The sequence below is a fragment of the Oryx dammah genome, unplaced genomic scaffold (assembly GCF_014754425.2).
Source record: "Oryx dammah isolate SB20612 unplaced genomic scaffold, SCBI_Odam_1.1 HiC_scaffold_5, whole genome shotgun sequence".
In the NCBI taxonomy this organism is placed as follows: domain Eukaryota; kingdom Metazoa; phylum Chordata; class Mammalia; order Artiodactyla; family Bovidae; genus Oryx; species Oryx dammah.
This window is the reverse complement of record NW_024070189.1, coordinates 70,450,272-70,471,175: the sequence shown is the minus strand read 5'-3', so window position 1 is coordinate 70,471,175 and position 20,904 is coordinate 70,450,272. Positions and strand designations below refer to the sequence as shown.

General features: G+C 50.5%; 1 protein-coding gene across 1 annotated transcript in view; it reads right to left on the bottom strand.

The window, feature by feature from the left end:
• Positions 1-20,904, bottom strand: part of COL23A1 (collagen type XXIII alpha 1 chain) — a 386,765-nt gene that overhangs the window by 19,080 nt on the left and 346,781 nt on the right. Inside the window, exons 7-10 of the mRNA XM_040241597.1 lie at positions 7,336-7,362; positions 5,868-5,894; positions 4,484-4,510; positions 334-450 (exon numbers count right to left, since the gene is read on the bottom strand). Coding sequence (XP_040097531.1) covers positions 334-450; positions 4,484-4,510; positions 5,868-5,894; positions 7,336-7,362 — 198 coding nt within the window. The remainder of the gene's footprint in view (positions 1-333; positions 451-4,483; positions 4,511-5,867; positions 5,895-7,335; positions 7,363-20,904) is intronic.

The following is a 20,904-nucleotide window of genomic DNA, read 5'->3' as shown; positions in this document are numbered from 1 at the left end:
ATTCCTGGGCCGGGAAGATCTCCTGGAGAAGGAAATGGCAACCCACTCCAGTATTCTTGGCTGGGAAATCCCATGGACAGAGGAGCCTGGTGGGCTATAGTCCGCGGGGTCAGAAAGAATCTGACATGACTGAGTGACTAACACTTTCTCTTTCACTTGGGATCAAGACTTATGTTGGGGTCAAGGACCTGGTTTGTGTTAGATTAAGGTGTGATTGGAATAGGAGTCTGGGTTGGGGCTGGGGATAGGATAGGGTGGGGCTTGGTTCCGGGATCAGGGTTGGGAGGTTTGGTAACCACGTCCCGTGTGGTCCAGCTCCATGTCCTCTCTTACCACTGGGCCTGGTGCTCCCCTGGGGCCATCTTTCCCAGTGTCGCCAGGAGGGCCCCGGGCCCCAGGGGGTCCTGGGGGCCCTGGAGGCCCAGCAGCTCCATCTTGCCCTGGATCTCCCTGAAAGAGATGGGGCCCAGCATGACTCCGAGGGTGGGTGGAGGGAGTTCTGGGCTCCAGAGAGTGTCCTCAGAGGGGCGGCCAGATGTCTTCGCCTTCCCAGCGTGCCGCCGACTTGGAGGAAAGGGGCTTGTTATTCGGCCTCTTGCTACTTCTTGGTATACAAAGGGACAGGACAAGTCCCTTGGTATATAAGGGACATGACCTACACCTCTGCACGAGGGGCCAGTAGGATCTCGTACCCTCCCCCATATGCATCACTGTTCCATCTCAGTGCCTGAAGCCCAGCTACGGAGTTTAGGTGAGAGATGAGACATGTTAAGTGTGGGACAAAGCACACGTGCCCAAACAGCCCCCTTCCTTTTGGAAGGGAGGGGACTGTTTGCCTCCTGAAAGACTTTCCTGGTCGCTCAGCTCCGGCTTTATTAAGTGCTAGAGGCACACTCTCGGGCATTGGTCCCAGAGAAACACTGAAAATATTGAAAATTAGAAACATGTCCACACAAAAACCCATACGTGAACATTCACAGCAGCTTTATTCACAATAGCTCCTCGTGAGAAACAATCCAGATGTCCCTCAATGGTGAATGGCTAACCAACCGGGGTGCGTCCATATCTCGGAACACTGCTCAGCAATGAATAAAAAGAACCAGAACACTGACTCACGCAACAGCCTGGATGCGTCTCAAGAGATTTATGCGGAGCAAAAAACGCCAGTCTCAAAAGATGGCTACTAGATGGCTGAGCTACACAAGATTCTTGGAATGCAAATTTGCGGAGATGGAGCACCGATCAGCGGTTGCCAGGGGTTAGGGATGGGGGCTGGAAAGGAGATAACTACAGCTATAGATGGAGAGCAGGAGGGCTTTTTGTGTGGTGGTTGCACAAATCTCAAGAGTGATAAGACTGCATGGAAATACACAGATGCACAAATAAGTAAAATGGGTGAAACTGGAATAAGGTTGGTGTATTATATCAATGTCAGTTTCCTGGCTGTGGTTGTACTATAGCGATGTAAGGTGTCACCATTGAGGGAAACTGGATGATGGGTACACGAGGTATTATTTATTACAACTGCATGTGAATCTATAATTATCTTAAAAAACCCAAAAAGCGACAAAGGGCCACACCGTCTCTCTTGCAGCACCCAGTCTCTGACTCTTGGCTGTGTTAGTAATGGGTTAGACCTCAGGCAGCCAGAGCCCTCACCTTGTGGCATGTCCCCACAAGGGGGAGAGACTGCAGAGCCCCTGGCACTTCCTGCTGCTCTTGGGGGTGCCTGCCCAGTACTGGCTTAGGGCACAGTCATGGGGCATCCCTGGCTCACAGTGCCAGCAACTCCCAACCCACCTGTTGCCAAGAAAGGAAGAAGGCTTTTATAGATTGGGCCCCTGCTGCATGCCCAGCGCTGAGGGGTGAGGTTGTCTTACCCGACCCTGTGACCTCCTGGCCAGGGCACTGCTACTTTTTTAACAGATGAAGAAGCCAGGGGTTAGAGTGTGACAATTTACCCAGGGTTACAGAGTAAGGAAAGGCAGGATCTCTTCTGGCTACTGAGGCAAGAGTCTCCTTTAGACAGTTTTTTTTCATCTGTGGACCCCACGCTATGAGAAAACTTGCCTCTCTAGACCATGGCACATACGACATAGCTCACTTGTTCTCCCAATTAAAACAGTAACTGAAGTTCTCAATGTCCACCACACAGATCTTCTGACCAGTCTGACTTAGCCAGGGTCCTGACCAAGAGAGTAGAACTCCAGCCAAAAGACAATGGCTCAGAGTGGCCGTGGTGGTGGGTGATTCCTGTCTAATTTTACTCTGTGTTAGGAATCGGCTGCTAAACAATGCAAAGGCTCAGGGTGGGAACCACTGATATGGACTCTCCGTATCAAGGCAGAAAATGAATGTCGACACTCGCGCATGTTCTAGAGGGTGTTTAACTCCCCCTGAGTTACTTGGAATGAGGTTGGACACCCTTCTCCTCCCAGGACCGGATGGCTGAGGTCTCCCCCTAGGAACGCGGGATGAGTCGAGGGGAGCGTGCACACCAGCAGCCCAGACGCGGCCAGTCTACCTTGAGGATCCGGCGACTGTACACGTGATGGTCTCTACTTATAAAGTCCGGATTGAGCCTCGGGAAAACCATCTAGTCAGCAAATAGGTGTTTGATGAGAAAGGCAGGAGGGTGATTTGGAAACCACCAGGCTATTTCTGGAGGCAAAACCACTTAACCCAGCCTGGAGAGAGGAAGGGCATTGGAAGTGACGGACCACAGTGAGAGGATAACAGGGAGGAGGCCGGGGTCTCCAAATGGAGGAAACAGGGTCCAAGTGTCAGACATTTTTTTATCTTTCTCTTAAGCGTCAGGAGGAAACAAACAAGTGTCAAATTCTTTTCCTTCTCTACACAAATTTAAAAAGAGGTTTCTCTTAAAATTTTGTGTTGCCATGATGACACCTGGCTCCACTTTTAACTTTTCTCAAACCTTGAGCTAACCAAGGTGTTTTTCTTACGGAAACATTTGTCTTCAGCTATGTTAATGAACTATGTATTTACCCTAGACTCTGTCTTTCTTCAGGTTGGTTCTGCTTAAGACTCAGAACCGATAAGGGCTCAACAAACCTGTATGTTTTACTCATACATTTTTCTCCTAATCTATGTTAATGAAACTATATATTTACTTGGAAACCTGCCTTTCTTCCAGATCCATGTCAATTGTTTTATGGTCTGGGATGACTCACCTGGTGCCAATGTTATCTCAAAATGTATGTTGTGGGTGAGGGGCCTGGTGCCACTCTGAGTTTTGAGACACCTCCTTTCTCTAATCAACAGCTCAGTGATAGGTATATAACATACTGCTAGAGGCTAGCAGGGGGGCACTCTTTCTGCCCCCTTCTGATGTCTATGTCAGAAGCTTTCTTTATCACTTTTATAGTTTAATAAAACTTTATTATGCAAAAGCTCTGAGTGATCAAGCCTCGTCAGTGATCAAGCCCCGATTGAATTCTTCTCCTCCAGAGGCCAAGAATCCCCGTATCTTTTGTGGTTCATCAACAACCTTTTAACAATCTCCAAAGAGGGCTGCTATGCTTGATCCCATCCCTCGGGTTCTTCTGCAAAGGGACCTCACCCTCCCCTAAGAGCTGGAGTCCATTTCTTCACCCTCTTGACTTGGGTGGGTCCTGTGACTTCTGTGACCAACAGAATGCTGTGGACATGGCGCTGTGTCCCTTCTGGAGGTGGCTCTTAACTGGCCTCCTGCCTCTTGGAATGCTACTCTTGGGACAGCCCTTCTCCCACCAGGCTGGGAGAGGCCTGAGCTACACAGAGATCCATGAGCGGGCATCTCCGGCTGAGCTCCCCACCAATAGCTACGCGAATTGCCAAGACATGCTTTGTGGAGCCCACCCAGCAGGAGTCCTCACTCTGCTTCAGACTCTGTTGAGGAGACCCCTGGTTTGGCAGGAGGCACTGCTAGGTAGCTGGGCCCAGGGGGCATGGAGGGCTAGAGGAGACTCCGACCTACTGTTCCCACTCAGCTGGGTACCCACTTTCCTGATTGCCATGAACCTTCATTTCAGGGGCTTGGGATATAGGATGTCAAGAGAAACTGAATCTCAGAGGAGGAGGTGATTCACTCCACGTCACTTGGCTGGTAAGTGGCAGAATCGAACTCTGGGCTCAGGGCATCTGGCTCCAACCACAGCCTTCCCTCTTCCTGGGTGCCAGCTGCTCTCAGGAAGATCAGTCTCTAGTCTGGGCCCAGTGCCAGTCCCACTTTCTGCCTATCTATGGTGATAAGGGTGACCAGGATGTCTGCTTGTCTGTGCAGAGAATGGAAGCTTTGGCCAAATCAAGGCGCTTGGAGCTTCTACCCGATGGCTGCTTAAGTAAAAACAGTCAGCAAGATGGACCGTGAGTGGGGAGAGGGCTGTCACCCACTTCTTTCTGTGATAAGCATAGGGACCCAGAAGAAATACTTATTATGACATAAAACAGACCATGTCAGGGGAGGGTCTTGCTCGGTTCTTACCTGGGGGCCAAAGTCTCCTGGTGCACCCTAGGAACAAAAACAGGATGACCTCTCACCACCACTTCTCATGTGTGGAGCATTTGCCCTGTGCTCAGTGCTTCATACACATGGTCTCACTCCAATCCTAACAAAAATTACGTAGACTCCACCTTATCTCCATTTCCAAGGAGGAAACTGAGCCACAGAGAGGCTAAGTAACTTGCCCAAGGTCACACAGCTAGCAGATCCAGGGCTGGGAGTGAGGCGGTCTGCTATCTATTGCCAGCCTCCAGACACAGCGGAGTAGAACCCTCGAGCTTCCGACTAATGATGGATGATAACTGATTCACTGCTTGAAGTCACCAAGCTTTGGAGCAGTGTGCTATGTAGCAGTAGATGCCAAGACAACAATTTTTCTCTGGTTTCAAGAGAGAGGTCTCCCTGCCTTCATCATTTCTACAACTCAGTGGCATTAGCCAGAGCTGGCATGAAGGCAACCACTCCACCTGCCAACTGGTGCTTATTCTTTGTTCATCTACAAAGAACACTTAGTCCGTTACCTTGCACAGTCTTCCCCATGAGAAGCTGGTTTTAATTCACAGATGGAGTAATTGAGGCCCACAGAGCTGGGCAGCTTGCCAAAGATGACACAGTTGCAGTGGAGCTGGAATGCACATCTGAGGCTCCAAACACCAGATCCTGTGCCTTGCTCAGCCCTGATGGTGGACGGGAACCCTGGCTATTCTGACCTACACAGGGTGCGTGGCAATGGGGGTTGTGGGTGGCGCAGAACAGCCTGGCCCTGTCCTGCTTAAGAAGTGGCTGTTGGTTCTATCACACCCAGGGCTGTTCTGGCTCCTGACTCCGCAGTGGGACACACAGGTCTCCCCTCTCTCCTGCTCCCCTCCAAGGCACCTGGAGTCCCAGCCCTCCAGGAGTCTGACTGTGACATTTAGTGCCCAAATGCCAGGGAAGTCCTTCTCACAAAGGGCTACAAATATCCTGGGGCTAGCTCTCTACCATTTGTTTTCCTGGGAGGTGTTCTCCCCACAAAGAATGCCATCAACAGTGTCAATTCCCCAGGCTTTTCTGGTACCTTCCTCTTTTCAGGATTGATAATTTTGGAAACCTGTCATTTTGGATAGACTATGCTTTGAGATTTGTTACACTCTGGTGCCAGAAGAATTCAGATCCAACCCTCCAGGTACTTTAACTTGTCACACGTAAGCCTCGTAACCATTTTAGGAGGTAGGCACCACTAACCCCACTTCACAGATGAAGAAACTGAGGCTCCAGGAGAGGATGTGACTTGCCCAAGGTCACACCCTGGGACTGGGGTTTGAAGGCAGGTTTCTGGCCTCCTTTTTCAACCTGCCATATCCGGACAGCCTCCAGCATCACTTACCTTTTCCCCTTTGGGGCCTGGAAGTCCCTGGAGAAGGAAGATAGAGAAAGAACATGGGTGAGTGAAGAGGACTAGGCTGACCCCCTTCTGGTTTCCCTGAGGCTCTGAGGGCAGAAAGGCCTGTGAGGCTGAGCAGAGCTGTGGGTGGCTGCGTGAAAAGATATGTGAGCCTCTCAGCCTTTAGCTGCCTGTGCTGGCCCCAAGGAAGCTCTGCATCTCAGTCCTCACCATGAGGAAGACAGGGCACTAGGGCAGTCACTGGCATCCTCTCTGAACAGGGGCAAGTGTGCTAGTCACTGCCCCTAGAGAACAGAGCTCTCCCCGCTCAGCCCTCGCTGTGCCCAGACAGCAGTGAGAAGTCACTGACTCCTGGGCCTGGGGGTGTGAGAAGGTGGAGGTGGCTCCTGGCAGGCCACGGTGGTTGCCATCACCCTCTGGCTGCAGGGAAATGTGTCTCTTTCAGTCTCGCCAAGTTGTTAATACCAGGACTTCTAGGGAAGTGGGTCAGGTCACATACAAGGCACTGACTGTGGGGCTCAGAGACCCTGGGGTGGGGGCTAGGCTCTGGTGGGCCCAGTTTGGTGTTCACACTCTTGGTCAGGGGCCTCGATCACTGGGATGGATCACTCCATCCCAAATCGTGTTCTCTTCAGCTAGTATTGGATTCGCTCATTCACTCTGAACAACTCATCCGTCTAGGTACTGGGTTCTTTCCTCCCATCCTTTACTAATGTACCCAGCATCAGTCAGCTCTCCAATCATTTGTTAATCCATTCATTTTTCACTCAATTGTCTGCCCAACCATCATGCATTTATACATCCACAAACTCATCTACTCTTGCTTGCATCCAGCTGTCTGTACAGTGTTTGATTCATTACCTCACTTGCCTGTCCTTCCATCTACCCTCTCATCCATCCACTCATCCATCCACCTGTCCATCAATCTAACTATCCATCTGTCCTTCCTTTCTTCCATCCATATCCAATTATTAATTTAATTATGCTATCTGTGTGCATCTTATTTATTCTGCTAAGGACGCCCATGGACCACCTCTGATCCAGGTGTTGAAACTCTTCAGCGTGGTGTCCACCATCCAACTCCTGAGACTGTATGAGGGGATGCTATGTGCTGAGGGCCTGCTGGGAGGGCAGGTGTTTTGAGGGCTGACTGGATACCAGGGACAGTGTTGTTTACAGTTTTTTGCATCCCCAGCATCCCTGTGGGGAGAGTTAATATGATTGTTTGACAAAACAGGAAGGCGCATGGTTGGGAGGTGAAAAGGCCTCCCCAAGGCTGCACAGTCAGTAGTGGGTGGGTAGCGGATTTGAAGTCAGCTCTGACAGTCAGATAGCTCTCTCCATGGTGACCCACATTCTCAGCAGCTCCTCCCTCTGGAGCCGATGATCATTCCCAACCCCAGGGGCAGCCCCAGCCCAGGACACCTACAACTGCCCTGTTATCACTTACAGGCTTTCCATCCAGACCCAGTGGCCCCTGGAAAACGAGAAAGAGAGACAGAGAGAGCGCAGAGGTTATATCTCTTCTGTGTTTTCTGACCCAGAGGCCCTGAGTGACAAGAGGCCAGAGCCTGCCCTGAGTTCATGGTCTTGGGTACATTTCACATGGACTCAGGCTAGGGCATCCCTGTGTTGTTTGTTGCCCAGAATCCCCTCCTTCAAAAACAGAGCCCATTTCTCCTTCAAAGCCACCTGCCTCCATCACCCCACAGGATTTGGACATGTGACCACATTCCTTCCGCCAGGCTGAGTGGTTCAGGAATGAGTGTCATGCCTGAGGCTCTGAATGGTGGAGCTTTAGCTTTGTGGTGTCTGCCGATGGCCAGTGACCACTGCACAGAAGCCTCCACTATCTCCCCTTCCCCTGCCTACACGCCTGACAAAACCTTGCTGAGCTCCACCTCCTTGTGGGGGAGTAGAGGAATCCAATGGGGGTGCCATGGGCTGGGTCTGCCTGGTCTTGACCAACCCTTGCCCGCTGGGTCTAGCTATAAACAGTCAGTTTCCCTGGATGGGTCTCTAGACTTCCCTGGCAGACAGTCATCCATCAGTTCCCCAGATGCCGTGACAATGGCTACCCCTTGGTGCCCTTGCTCAAGTCCCTCACTCCAGGAGGGAAACCAGGGCATTTCTTAAAACTGGTCCCCTAAGTGCTTCCGGCCACTCGCTTTACATTCAAGTCAAGGGTCTGGATGTCAGGGCAATGGCCTGGGGGCAGCTGGGATCCCAGGAGAAGGGGGAATGGGGTCATTTCAAGGGCTCAGGCCCTGGGGTCTCCTGGTGAGGTGCAATTTCAGTCCCCGCCATCTGCAGCTCAGCAGGAGCTGCATGAGCTGGTCTGTCTTCTCGGGCCAGCTCCTGGCCATATCGACCTGGATACGTATGAAAGGGCTCTTCTCTTCAGCAGTCCACTAAGAGTGGGCCTTGCCCCCATCTACCCAGCATGGGCTCCGGCCCCGATAAGGCCATGTCCCTTTGGGCATCTGTACCTGAGATGCCTCACCCTGGCCTGGCCTTCCCAGCTATCATAACACAGAGGGCCCAATCCCATCCTGGGTCTCTTCTGGGGCTATTGGTGGCCTCCATACTCTGCCTGAATCGTAACAGAAGCCCTATGTAAGGCAGGTGTTATCATTCTCATCTTACAGAGGAGGAAGCTGAGGCCCAGTGAGGGGAAGGTATTGCCCCAGGCCAGGCAGCCAGAAGAAGTCGGGACTGGAGCCCAGATGGCAGGGACTTCAATTCTCTGTGGACACAGAAGCCTATACTACACTCAAGCCCTGGCAGTGGTCTCACCTGGCCTCTGGCCACTCTCTCTCCCTCTTGTCTGCCCTTGTATTCCTCTGTTCAAATTTTCCTTGCTCTATCCCACTGCCCACTGGATCTTGCCTGTCCCTGGACCCCCAGTCAGCTTGTCCAGAGTGGTTGCCACTGCAGACTCTGTGCCCAGGCCCTGAGTGTGTCTGTCCATCCTGCCAACCTGAGCCCAAACATAGTGCACGCTTTGCCCCTCTTTATGCTGCATGGTTTAAAAAAATCATAATGCAGATGGAAATTAAAAAGAGACGAAGATGCAGCTTAGAACTAAGTAACATTCTTTCCTTTTCAAGAAATAAGAAGGCGAGGATGCAGAGAAAAAGGAAGCCCCGTGTGTTACCGATGGGAGTAAATTGTGCAGCCACTAGGGAAAACAGTATGGAGGTTTCTCAAATAATAAAAAACAAAACCACCTTACAATCTGGCAATTCCACGTCAGGGTATTTATCAAAAAAAAAAAAACACCGAAAACAATAATTCAAAAAGATACCTGCACCTCCATTGCAGCATTTTTCACAATAATGAACAGAGAAACAACCTACGTATCCACTGATGGATAAACTGATAAGGAAGGTGTGTGTACCACACACACACACATACACACACACACACACACACACACAGAAATACTATTCAACCATAAAAGAGAATGAGAGGAGCTTGCCTTTTCAACAACACAGCTGGACTGTGAAGTGCATTATGCTATGTGAAAAAGTCAGGCAGAAAAAGACAAATACCATATGATCTCATTTATGAGTGAGTGAGTGAGTGGAAGTCACTCAGTTGTGTCTGACTCTTTGTGAACCCAAGGACTATAGTCGATGGAATTCTCTAGGCCATAATGAAGGAGGAAACAGACAGAACAGGCTCCATCTTGAAAGCAGGACTCCATCTTGGGCCAGACTGTGGACTTTGAGCTATATGCCCAGCATCTATGGAAACGACATACCAACTGGAAAACCAGGCCCTCTGGATGGAAGAGCCCCAGGGCTCGTACCTAGACTCTCTGTTGCCTAAAAGAATACCCTAATTATCCGTGTAACCAAATAAAATCATACATTCTATTATGTTTATCAGGGTATGACCACAGGCCTATTGATAATTGTCCACTGTTAACTACCTAGGCTTAAGGCATATGTATTACGGGTTAACTTTGATTGTATCTTTCTTTTCCTTTGTTCAGACTAGTTTCAGGGAATTTGGGGAGGTGAGTTTGGGCACGTACACTTAGGGTATATGAGGTTTTCAGAAAAACTAGTCAGGGTCCTTGGCTAAGAGGAGACTCCACCTTGGGCCCGCTGGTATAACAAACTGCACTCCGCTATCTGCATTGTCCTTCTGAGTGAGTTTGTTTCCCAGAACATGTGGCTACAACATTTGGTGCATGGGCCGGGAAATTCCTCACTTTGAGGAGACAAGTCCCATTTGGGACTACTCTGAGGCCTTGTGACTTGAATCTTCTAGAGGAGAGAAGGCGCCTCGCCCTTCTGGAAGGATTCTGCTTCTCAATGCCTGGACCTTTCACGTTAGCAGGTGGTGGATGGCAGCAGGGGAACTGAGTGCTCAGGTGACGAGGAACCCACCCAGTTAGGTGGAAGAGGGGGCCTGATCACCGCCCTGAGGGGATTAGATGGGGCACAGACCCACAGGAGCCTGGAATAGGCAGGTGGCAACGATTGCTTGGTACACAGGTTGACGAGTGTGTTAGGGTTTAGGAAGGAAATTCGTGAAGGTTATTTAGGAGGTGGTGTCCACGCCGTCTTGAGGAAAATTATTACCAAGCAATTGCTAGGGGATTTTTGGGAGAAGAAACTTGGTTTTTGTATGCTTGTATTCTGCCCTCCCCAAGGAGGTGTCCCATCTACTATGAAATTCTTAACCCACTTGGAATTGTCAGGCTAGAAGGAGGGGGATACACAAGTACGAATTGGCTTTTCTGGAGACGGCCTGGGACGTGGGATATTTAACCCATCTGCGTTTTCATCCGCACCTGATCAAGCCCACCAAGGCAGAACTGACTTTAAAAGTTAAGGGAGAAAGAGTCTTGGATCACGTGGTGTTCTGGTTTGGCCGTGCTGACCGGCAGGTGAAGGCACACCGATCCCCCTTCTCCCTCTGGGATCTGGCAGGTAAGGCTCTTCTCACCCCAATTAGGAAGGAGGCAGAATGGCAATTTAAGTGTCAGTGAGTGGAAGTATCATAAGTACATAGGGTACTGAGAACTTCGTTCAGTTCAGTTCAGTTGCTCAGCTGTGTCTGACTCTGCGACCCCATGAATCACCAGCACGCCAGGCCTCCCTGTCCATCACCAACTCCCAGACTTCGTAGACAGAATAAAAAGGAAAAGTAGAAGAAGGTCTGAGAAGGTAAGCAAGATGGGAGGAAGTGAATCTAAGGCAACTGTATTGGAGTGCATGATTAAAAGTTTAAAGAAGGGATTTGGAGGAGACTATGGGGTGAAGATGAAGCCTAACCACCTCCACATACTCTGTGAGGTCGAATGGCCCTCTCTGGGAGTAGGATGGCCACCAGGGAACACCATGGACTTAAAAATAGTGGAAGCAGTCTATACAGTAGTCACAGGAGAGCCAGGACACCCGGATCAATATCCACATATTGACTCATGGCCAGGGTTAGCTCAAGACCCTCCTACATGGACAAGGTTCTGAATTCAGAAGGGAAAGGGAAAAATATTAATGGCACAAAAATTGACTGATGATAAAAAAGAAAATTCTACAGGATTTGGACGGGGATGATCTGGCCCCTCCCCCATACTGGATAATGACGCGCCTGCCGCCCCGTGCTCCACCAGGACCGGAGGCCGCCTTAATGCCTGATCCAGGGCCAGGTGAAGTTCCTGAGCAGCCACTGCTCTTCCACCAGCTCTCCCGGAGTTCGTAGAGCCGCCGTTTTGGCAGGCTCCAATCCCAGCAATGGAGACCTCTGGTCAATGCCCTCAGAATTCCACCTCAGCTGGACCTCCTAAATTGTATCCACCTCTCCCATAACCCCTCAAGATGAATGGAGGTTGCACAATCTCCCGGAAAGGAAACCGGAGGGGCTAAACAGTCAAGAGAGAGAGTTAACTCAACAATTCCCTGAGGTCTGGGCGGAAGACAACCCCTCTCAGGCTTGCAAAACAAGTCCCACTGGTAATAGAACTCAAACCCGGTACAATGACCCCAGCACCCTCCTTGGGCCTGCCAGACCTTGTTAAGCTGTTTACTCTTTACGTGACTGAAAAGGACAAGGTGGCTATGGGAGTGTTGTCCCAGACTATGGGGACGTGGGACAGACCAGGGACTTATCTCTAGTCAGCTGGACAGTGTTGCCGCTGGGTGGCTGGGAAGCTTACAGGCAGTTGCTGCAGTTGCCCTACTGGTTCGGGAGGCAGCCAAGCTGACTTTGGGCCAAGATTTGTTTGTAAAAGTCCCGCATGAGGTCAGCACTCTCCTGCGAGGGGACCCCCATAAATGGCTGTTAACATCCCAGATTACTCAATACCAGGGACTGTTATGTAAGAACCCCCATGTTACTACTGAGCCTTGTCAGGCCCTAAATCTGGCCACTCTCTTTCTTGTGGGAGAAGGTGGGCCCTCATGATTGCAAGGAAATATGCCAGCAGACCTGACTTGAGAGACCAGCCAGTCCCGGACCCAGATTTGGTCCTGTACACCAATGGCACCAGCCTGGTGAAACAAGGACAATGACTCTCGGGATATGCAGTGGTCATGGAAGAGTCCATTGTTGAGGCTAACTCTCTGCCATCACAGTGGTCTGCTCAACAGGCTGAACTATATGCTTTAATCCAGGCCCTCCAGCTGTCCAAAGGACAGAATCTCAGAACTGCACTGCCTGCTCACAGGTCAATGCTGCCTCTCGGCACAGACAGAAACCTCCAGGGATTCAGGTAAAAGGCACGCTGCCCTTTGAACACCTGGAAGTGGACTTCACTGAAATGAAACCTCACCAACACTACCATTACCTGCTGGTCATGGTGTGTACATTCTCGGGATGGGTAGAAGCTTTTCCTACCTGGACTGAAAGAGCATCAAAAGTAGCCTCGTGCCTGCTTAGGGAGATAGTTCCCAGATTTGGATTTCCTACCAGTATTGGACTGGACAATGGCCCGGCTTTTGTAGTTGACTTAGTATAACAAGTAAGCAAAACTTTAAACATCAAGTGGAAATTACATACAGCATATAGGCCCCAGAGTTCTGGGACAGTGGGAGGAACCAACCGGACACTTAAAGAGACACTCTCAAGTGGATCTTAGAGACTGACTGTTCCTGGGTGGACTTGTTTCCAAAGGCTCTGCTCAGACTCAGGATGACCCCACAGTCCCATGGCCCTTCTCCGTACAAAATTGTGTATGGGAGGCCCCCTCCCATAATAAAACAGGTGTCAACAAATTTGTCTCAGGTAAGGGGAGATGAGATTTCACAGCAGATGCAACAACTGGGTAAGGTAATAAATCAGGTAACTAAGTTTGTACAAGAAAGGGTGCCATTCCCTCTTGGGGAACAGATTCACGAATTTGTGCCCAGGGATCAGGTGTGGTCAAGGACTGGAAACAAGATTCCTTGGCTCCACATTGGAAGGGTCCAAATATTGTTTTTCTAACCACCCCTGCTGCTACTGCTGCTGCTAAGTGGCTTCAGTCATGTCCGACTCTGTGCGACCCCATAGATGGCAGCCCATCAGGCTCCCCCATCCCTGGGATTCTCCAGGCAAGAACACTGGAGTGGGTTGCCATTTCCTTCTCCAATGCATGAAAGTGAAAAGTGAAAGTGAAGTCGCTCAGTCGTGTCCGACTCTTAGTGACCCCATGGACGGCAGCCTTCCAGGCTCCTCTGTCCATGGGATTTTCCAGGCAAGAGTACTGGAGCGGGGTGCCATTGCCTTCTCCACCCCTACTGCAGTTAAAGTTTCAGGTGTCACTCCCTGGATCCACCACATGAGGGTGAGGAGAGCATACCACGCAGACCTGGAGAGCGCCGAGTAGACTACACAGAAGGACCCCACTGGGCCCCGTGAAACCAAGATCATCTTAAAGAAGAAAAAGAGATGAAGCTCTACAATCAACTGCTGCTACAAGGACTTGCTGGTATCATCTTGAGACTAACCATAGTTTCAGTACAAAGAGGGACCTGTGCTATAATTAAAGTTGAATGTTGCGTATATATTCCTGATTTATCTGGCTATATATCAGCCACCCTAGATGACATGAAAGGCCAGGTAAAAGTTATGTCTGATGATAATCTTCCTTTTTGGACTTTGGTCCTATCTTGGGTGAAGAGTGATTAGTGGAAAACTATATTTACCATTGTTATAGTTGCCTTGATAGTTCTGCTTTGTGGACCTTTATTTTGCAATGTATTATGAAATTTGTAACCCAAAGGTTGATGTTGTTCTCCTAAATTGGAGGTGGGGAGTCAGGGTGCAATATATCCCTATGAATGATGCTCATACTATGAGTTAAGAGCATCAAGAGGGGGGAATGAAGGAGGAAACAGACAGAACAGGCTCCATCTTGAAAGCAGGACTCCATCTTGGGCCGGACTGAGGACTTTGAGCTATATGCCCAGCATCTATGGAAACGACATACCAACTGGAAACCCAGGCCCCCTGGATGGAAGAGCCCCAGGGCTCGTACCTAGACTCTCTGTTGCCTAAAAGAATACCCTAATTATCTGTGTAACTGAATAGAATCATACATTCTATTATGCTTATTGGGGTATGGCCACAGGCCTATAGATAATTGTCCCCTGTTAACTTCCTAGGCTTAAGGCATATGTATTACGGGTTAACTTTGATTGTGTCTTTCTTTTCCTTTGTTCAAACTAGTTTCAGGGAATTTGGGGAGGTGAGTTTGGGCACGTACACTTAGGGTATATGAGGTTTTCAGAAAAACTAGTCAGGGTCTTTGGCTAAGAGGAGACTCTGCCTTGGACCCGCCAGTGTAATAAACTGCACTCCACTATCTGCATTGTCCTTCTGAGTGAGTTTGTTTCCCAGAACATGTGGCTACAACAATAATACTGGAATGGGTAGCCTTTCTCTGGGGGATCTTCCCAACCCAGGAATTGAACCAGGGTCTCTTGCATTGCAGGCGGATTCTTTACCAACTGAGCTATGAGGGAAGCCCTCTTTTTATATGTGGAAACAAAATAAACGAGCTTATAGATAGAGAGAACACACTGAAGGTTGCCAGAAGTAGGGGAGTGGGTGAAATGGAAGAAAGGGTCAAAAGGTACAACCTTCAAGTTACAAGATAAATAAGCTCTAGGAATGTAACGTACAGCAATGATGACTCCAGTTAACAATACTGTATTGTATACTTGAAAGTTACTAAGAGGGTAGATCTCCAAAGTCTTCATCACAAGAAACAAAACAAAACGGAGAGTCAGGTGTAGCTTAGAACTAAACGAAGCTCTTTTCTTCAAATGCCAGGGGGCAGAACACAGCAGACCTCACTGCTAAGTCGCCAGCAGCAGCTGGTGACATGAGCTAGCCTTGGAACTAGATTGCATGATGAGTTCAAGACATTCCTGACAAAGGCCAGGCTTGCTTTGGACTAGACTCCCTTTCCTTCACAGGGTCTGCCCTTGCCACAGCTCTGGGAGACTGGTGCCATGTCCCTTCCTACAGACGAAGAAGGTGAGCCAGTGGGATTGTCCAAGGGCTTGAAAGAGGCCCTACTCTCCCTGCAACGCTCTCTCTCCAGCAGCCCAGGAGAGCAGGAGTGAGGGATGGCTATCCAGGGAATCTGGGGAGAAGCCTCATAGGCTTTGCCTTCCTTCCAGGATTTCTGGTGCCTCTGACTCCCTGAGTGAGGAGACGCAGGGCTCTCTGGACCCTCTTTCACGTTGACCCTCTGCCAGGCCCAGTTCCAGGTGGCGTGAGGCATGCAGTGCCATGGTGCCCCGCTTTTCTAGAAATGACTGCTACAGAAGGGAGCTTGGGGATGTTCTCTTGGCTTTGACCCCAGAGGGGAAAACTCAGTGCCACCAACTGTCTCTGAGAGCATTCTGAAGGCCAGACCTCAGCAGCCCCCTCTTAAGAGTGACCAGGGGCCTCTTGCCTTCCAGGCAGGATGCTCCCTTCTGCCACCTCCAAGACTGTCCCAGTGGATCAGTGACAGTGCAGCCTTGGTTCCCAGCTTACTAGTTTGTGAGAAGCCCCCTACATGGCAGAAAACCAGTTTTCAATCCGGGGTCCTGCCTGTATTTGGGGTCACAGGGCCCTTGGCTCCTGGGACTTGATAAAGTTTGTAGTTTCAGAATAATGGCAGAGGGGGCATGAAGAGCAGCAACCTTGGAAATGTCCACGGTGAGGCTGAAAGAAAGTTACGAGTTCCTCAGGGACTCAAAGCTGGAGCTGTATGCAGAGAATCCCATGGACAGAGGAGCCTGGTGGGCTACAGTTCATTGGGTCACAAAGAGTCGGACATGAGTGACATGACTTAGCATGCACGTGGTTAGATATGATGCCAAGAAGATTCCCTTGGCAAACATAGAATGGTGACGTGCAGATATTTAGAGACCAGAGGGTGCTGGCCTGACTTCGGGGATGGAGCTGACCCACAGCTATGGCTTTGGTCTGTGGAGGTGGCTCTGGGCTCATCTCTGATGACATCGAGGCAGGAAGGTTATGCCCAGACCCTTGAATTCTCTGTCTGGGAAATAGCTGATGCTTGGAGAGGCTGCTCAGTGACCACGGGTCACTGGGAGTCACTGAGGAGGGAACTCACAGAAGGGTGGGGTGGAGGAGGAAACAGCTTGGCTTTGGAGTCAGATGGACTTGCCCAGCTTTGGGGCATGATTCTGACCTCTCTTATCTTGGGAGAGGCTGGGGCCTGGGCTGTGACCCTTAGAGGGTGGGCCCTGCCCACAGTCACCCTAATACTGCTTTTACCAAACTGATGTCCATGGAACACTGGTGTCTTGCAGGGTGTTAACAGGCTTGCCTGGGGTAAGGAATTCTATGGTCAAGTAAGGAGTTGTTGTTGAGTTACCAAGTTGTGTCCAACTCTTTGAGACTCCAGGGACTGCAGCACTCCAGGGTTCCCTGTCTCTCACTGTCTCTCGGAGTTTGCCTAAGTTCATGTCCATTGAACCGGTGATGCCATCCAACATCTCATCCTCTGTTGCCCTCTTCTCCTGTCTTCAATCTTTTCCAGCATGAGGGTCTTTCCCATTGAGTCAGCTGTTTGCTTCAGGTGGCCAAAGTATTGGAGCTTCACTTTCATCATCAGTCCTTCCAAAGAGTATTCAGAGTTGATTTCCTTTAAGATTGACTGGTTTGATCTCCTTGCTTTTCAAGGGACTCTTAAGAGTCTTCTCCATAGCAGACTTTTTTGAACCATAGTTTGAAAGCATCAATTCTTCAGCGTTCTGCCTTCTTTACTGTCCAAGTCTCACATCCATACACAACTACTGGAAAGACCATAGCTTTGAATATATGGACCTTTGTTGGCAAAGTGATTTCTTTGCTTTTGAATACACTGTCTAGGTTTGTCATAGCTGTCCTGCCAAGAAGCAATCATCTTCTAACTTCATGATTGCAGTCACCATCCACAGTGAAGTAAGGAGTTATACCCTGTGAAACAGGTTTCTTTCCTGCAAGACTTGCCTGAGCCATCATTCTGCTTGTGGGTCTCCCAGAAGGCAATGTTCCCAGATTCACTGGATCCCTTGTCTCAGGGCCTGGCTGAATCTTTGCAAAGCAACTGTGATGGCAGGCTGTGTGGATGAACCTGGTGTTTCCATGAATTGGAGGGAGGTCCAAGCTTGGCTCTGAGTGCTCTGTGAGGAAGAGAAACATTCTGGGGAAGGGTAGGTCTAGTAGATGGGCTGGAGCAAGTCCAGGCTGAGTGCCCCAGCTGCTGACAAGCCTGTTTTGGGCAGGACGGGAATGTACTGGGAAGCCAAGCCATCTGGAAGAGCAGAGCCCCAGACGGGGTGGTGGCAGGGCCTTGGTGGCAGGGGGTCTTATCCTATGCAGACAGCCCTCCCTTCCCTGACTCTCAGCAGTCCTAGCTGCTTCTCTCCCTGCATCTCCCGCCACAGGAGCGGAAGGAATGACACTGAGCAGCCCACAGAGTGAAGGCAGGACTTGGGTCTTCCCTGGGTTCAAATCCCCTCTCTGAGCCTCAGCTCCCACAGAACGGGTGATCCTGAGGGTCAGATGCCACAGCACTGTGCCTGGAGGTGCTCGGTCCCTGCTGGCTCCTTCCCCTGCCTGATCAAAGCCACGGAATTCACCAGAGGTTTTCAACGCTTTCTGCCCTCCACGAAGCTAGACAGCTGTTTACAAGCCTGGGTTATGCTTTAAATCACTCCTCCCTGGTGCAGATCAGCTGAGCTCCAGGGCGATTCTGGTTGTGTAGAAGCAAACAGAACCTCGCTCGGTGCTGAATCTCAGGCCAGGAGGACAGAGCCCTGGTGCCGGCCCATCCCCTTACCTTGCTCAACAACCTGAGCATCCTGGAACCTCAGTTTCCTCATCTATAAAATGGAGGTCATGCCTTTCTCTCTCTCTCTCTCTCTTTTTTTTTTTATGCCTTTTTCTCAAATGACAAGTTCAACGTGGGTCCCAAGATAGTCTCCTTGGTCTCCTCTTTCAGATCAACCCAAGTTGTGAGACCTATAGGTAAGCAGGCATGGAGTGGAGTCTGCACTGGCCCTGGGGTGGGCAGCGCTGGGGAGGGATGTTTGTGTGGCCTTCCGAGTGGCTGCCAGTGAGATGCCAGGCTGTGCCACTGCCGACATCTCTTACCTTTGTGGGTTTGCTCCCTCCCTCACCCCTTGGGTATTTCCTAAGCAGGGTTCCATGGAGCCATCTTTCAAAAAAAATATTAGCAAGTATGGCAGAACAGAGGAGGTTTCTTGGTGAAGTAAGTTTGGGCCATGGAGTATGCCAACTCTATCGCTGGAGCTTCTCAATGTGGCCATGGAACAAAGACTTGGAGGGACCCCGAGGCAACGAAGTTGTGCAGACTGTTTGCTCCGTGTGAGGCTGGCTCTGTTCCTCCCTGTTAGCTGTGGCTCAGGCCTCCCAACTGGCGAGAGTATCTGTTGTATGGAACTGAATCAATATACTGGCCGTGTTTAGACAGAGACAGGAGTAAATGCTCAGACCAGCCGGAGCTGGGTGACTATCTTGCTTTCTGGTTGTAATTAATGCTGACAGCTCCTGTCGGGGAATGGAGCCCCCTCCAAATGCACCAGAACAGGGCCCCTGGATGGGGGGCTTACCAGGACTATCAGTCCAGTAATTATGGCCCAGATGTTGACAATTCATCAAATTACAAGGCTGTTGGGGCCCAGAGTCCCAGCCTGGGACGTGCGCTTTCCTGTGCAAAGCCTCTCTCATTAGGGCTCTCCAGTGGGCAAGGGGGTGGATGGGCAGTGCCCTCGGACAGGTCAGTACCATGTGGTTCTGATTTCTCAGGTCAGGCTGTTTGCATACACACAGGCCACAGCACGACCGTCCGGGCTTAGCGATTTCCCAGAGTTGAATTTCACTGTAGGGTAAGGGAAGAAAGAACCCCCATTCTTACGTCCAGGCTGGCTGCAGCTTGTGTCTTGGTGGTGGCACGTGGCTTCTGGGAACCCCTTCCTGGGATCTCAGGCCCTTTGTAGAGTGGTCTCTGCAGTCACCTGCTACACCTCAGAGTGAGCTGTGGGGTCCAGCTGTGCGGGGACCTAGGAGCCTGCCAAAGTCGGAGCCCTGCCCTTCACTCGGCCCTCCCATGCTGCCCCCTCTCACTCCTTGTCTGGGCAAGGGAGGGCAGGGCTGGCCTGGAGCCAGGTTTGGTTTAGTTGCAACATTTAAAAATTGGTTTAGTTGCAACATTTAAAAACATAAACATCTGGAGCATGGACTTTTACCAAAAAGCTGAAGAGGGGTTCAGCTGGGTTCATATGCCTGGCAGCGGCTGCTGGGCCCAGTGCAGTTCCCAGGGCCTCACAACTGGCCTACTGTCCTGCTGAAGTGGCCTGCCAGCTCTGTAGGGGCATCTGGCTTTGTGACCCTTGGCCTAGAAAACCCATTGGTCCCTTTAGCTCTGTGATTTTGTGAGGCCGGAAAGCCAGCTGGCTTCTATTTTGGGGAGAAGACATGATCAGTGAACACGCTGTGTGCCCTGGAAGCAATTACACATATGTCCATTACACCTCTTGGCTAGAAGAAGGGGTGCTATGCCTTTGAACAGATCCCAAAATACCTGCCTAAATTACACATTTGCCTGTTACATGATTACCCTGTCAGATATCAGGAAAAATTGTTTCAGGGTGGGGTGAAGGGGAGTGACAGACCTGACTCCCACTGGGTTGGGGGGGGGCGGATGGAAGCTGGATCAGTGAACTGAGCTTATCTGCTGAGAGCTGCCTCCAGCCTGGTGTCTCCAGCTCAGGCACGTGGGGCTGGTCTGAGGGAAGGCAATGAGGGTGGCAGACCAGCTGAGGCACCCATTTTGGTGGCAGCCTCTGGTGCGATGAAGATCTAGCAGGATGGATCAGAGGGTGATGGTCCCAGTGTGCCTGAAACTATATAATGAGTAGTGGCCTGCCTGGGACAGCACAGTTCAGCTGGTGGGACTGAGTGGAGGGAACAGCATTACCAGGACACCAGGGGACAAGAGTGACTGACAGGGCTCACAGCAGACACTGAGGCTGCAGGGACCCCTGATGTCCTAGGCTACACACCTGATCTGCCCTCTTGCCCTGAGCCTTAGTCTGCAGGGCCACTTGCCTGCTCCCTCCCATCCTCACTCATGTTTGAATTCCCAGACTCTCTGAAACCTTGGGTTTTGAGGTAAGCCCTCCTTGGTTTCCATGGGTGACATAGTTGTCACCCACTGTTACCAGATTGGGCTTCCCTGGTGGTCCAGATGGTAAAGAGTCTGCCTGCAATGCAAGAGACCTGGGTTTCATCCCTGGGTTGGGAAGATTTCCTGGAGAAGGGCATGGCAACCCATCCAGTATTCTTGCCTGGAGAATTCCATAGACATAGGAGCCTGGTGGGCTACAGTCCATGGGGTTGCAAAGAGTCGCAAGAATTAACAGGTTGATTGGAATTCTTAAGAATCCAAAGATTTCATTAAAAAACCTGTATTTCCAGCTTCTCTTGAAATGTTAAAAGACGTGGTAATGATCGATCTGCTTGGGCTGAGCTGCAGTGACCCCCTTAGATGGGG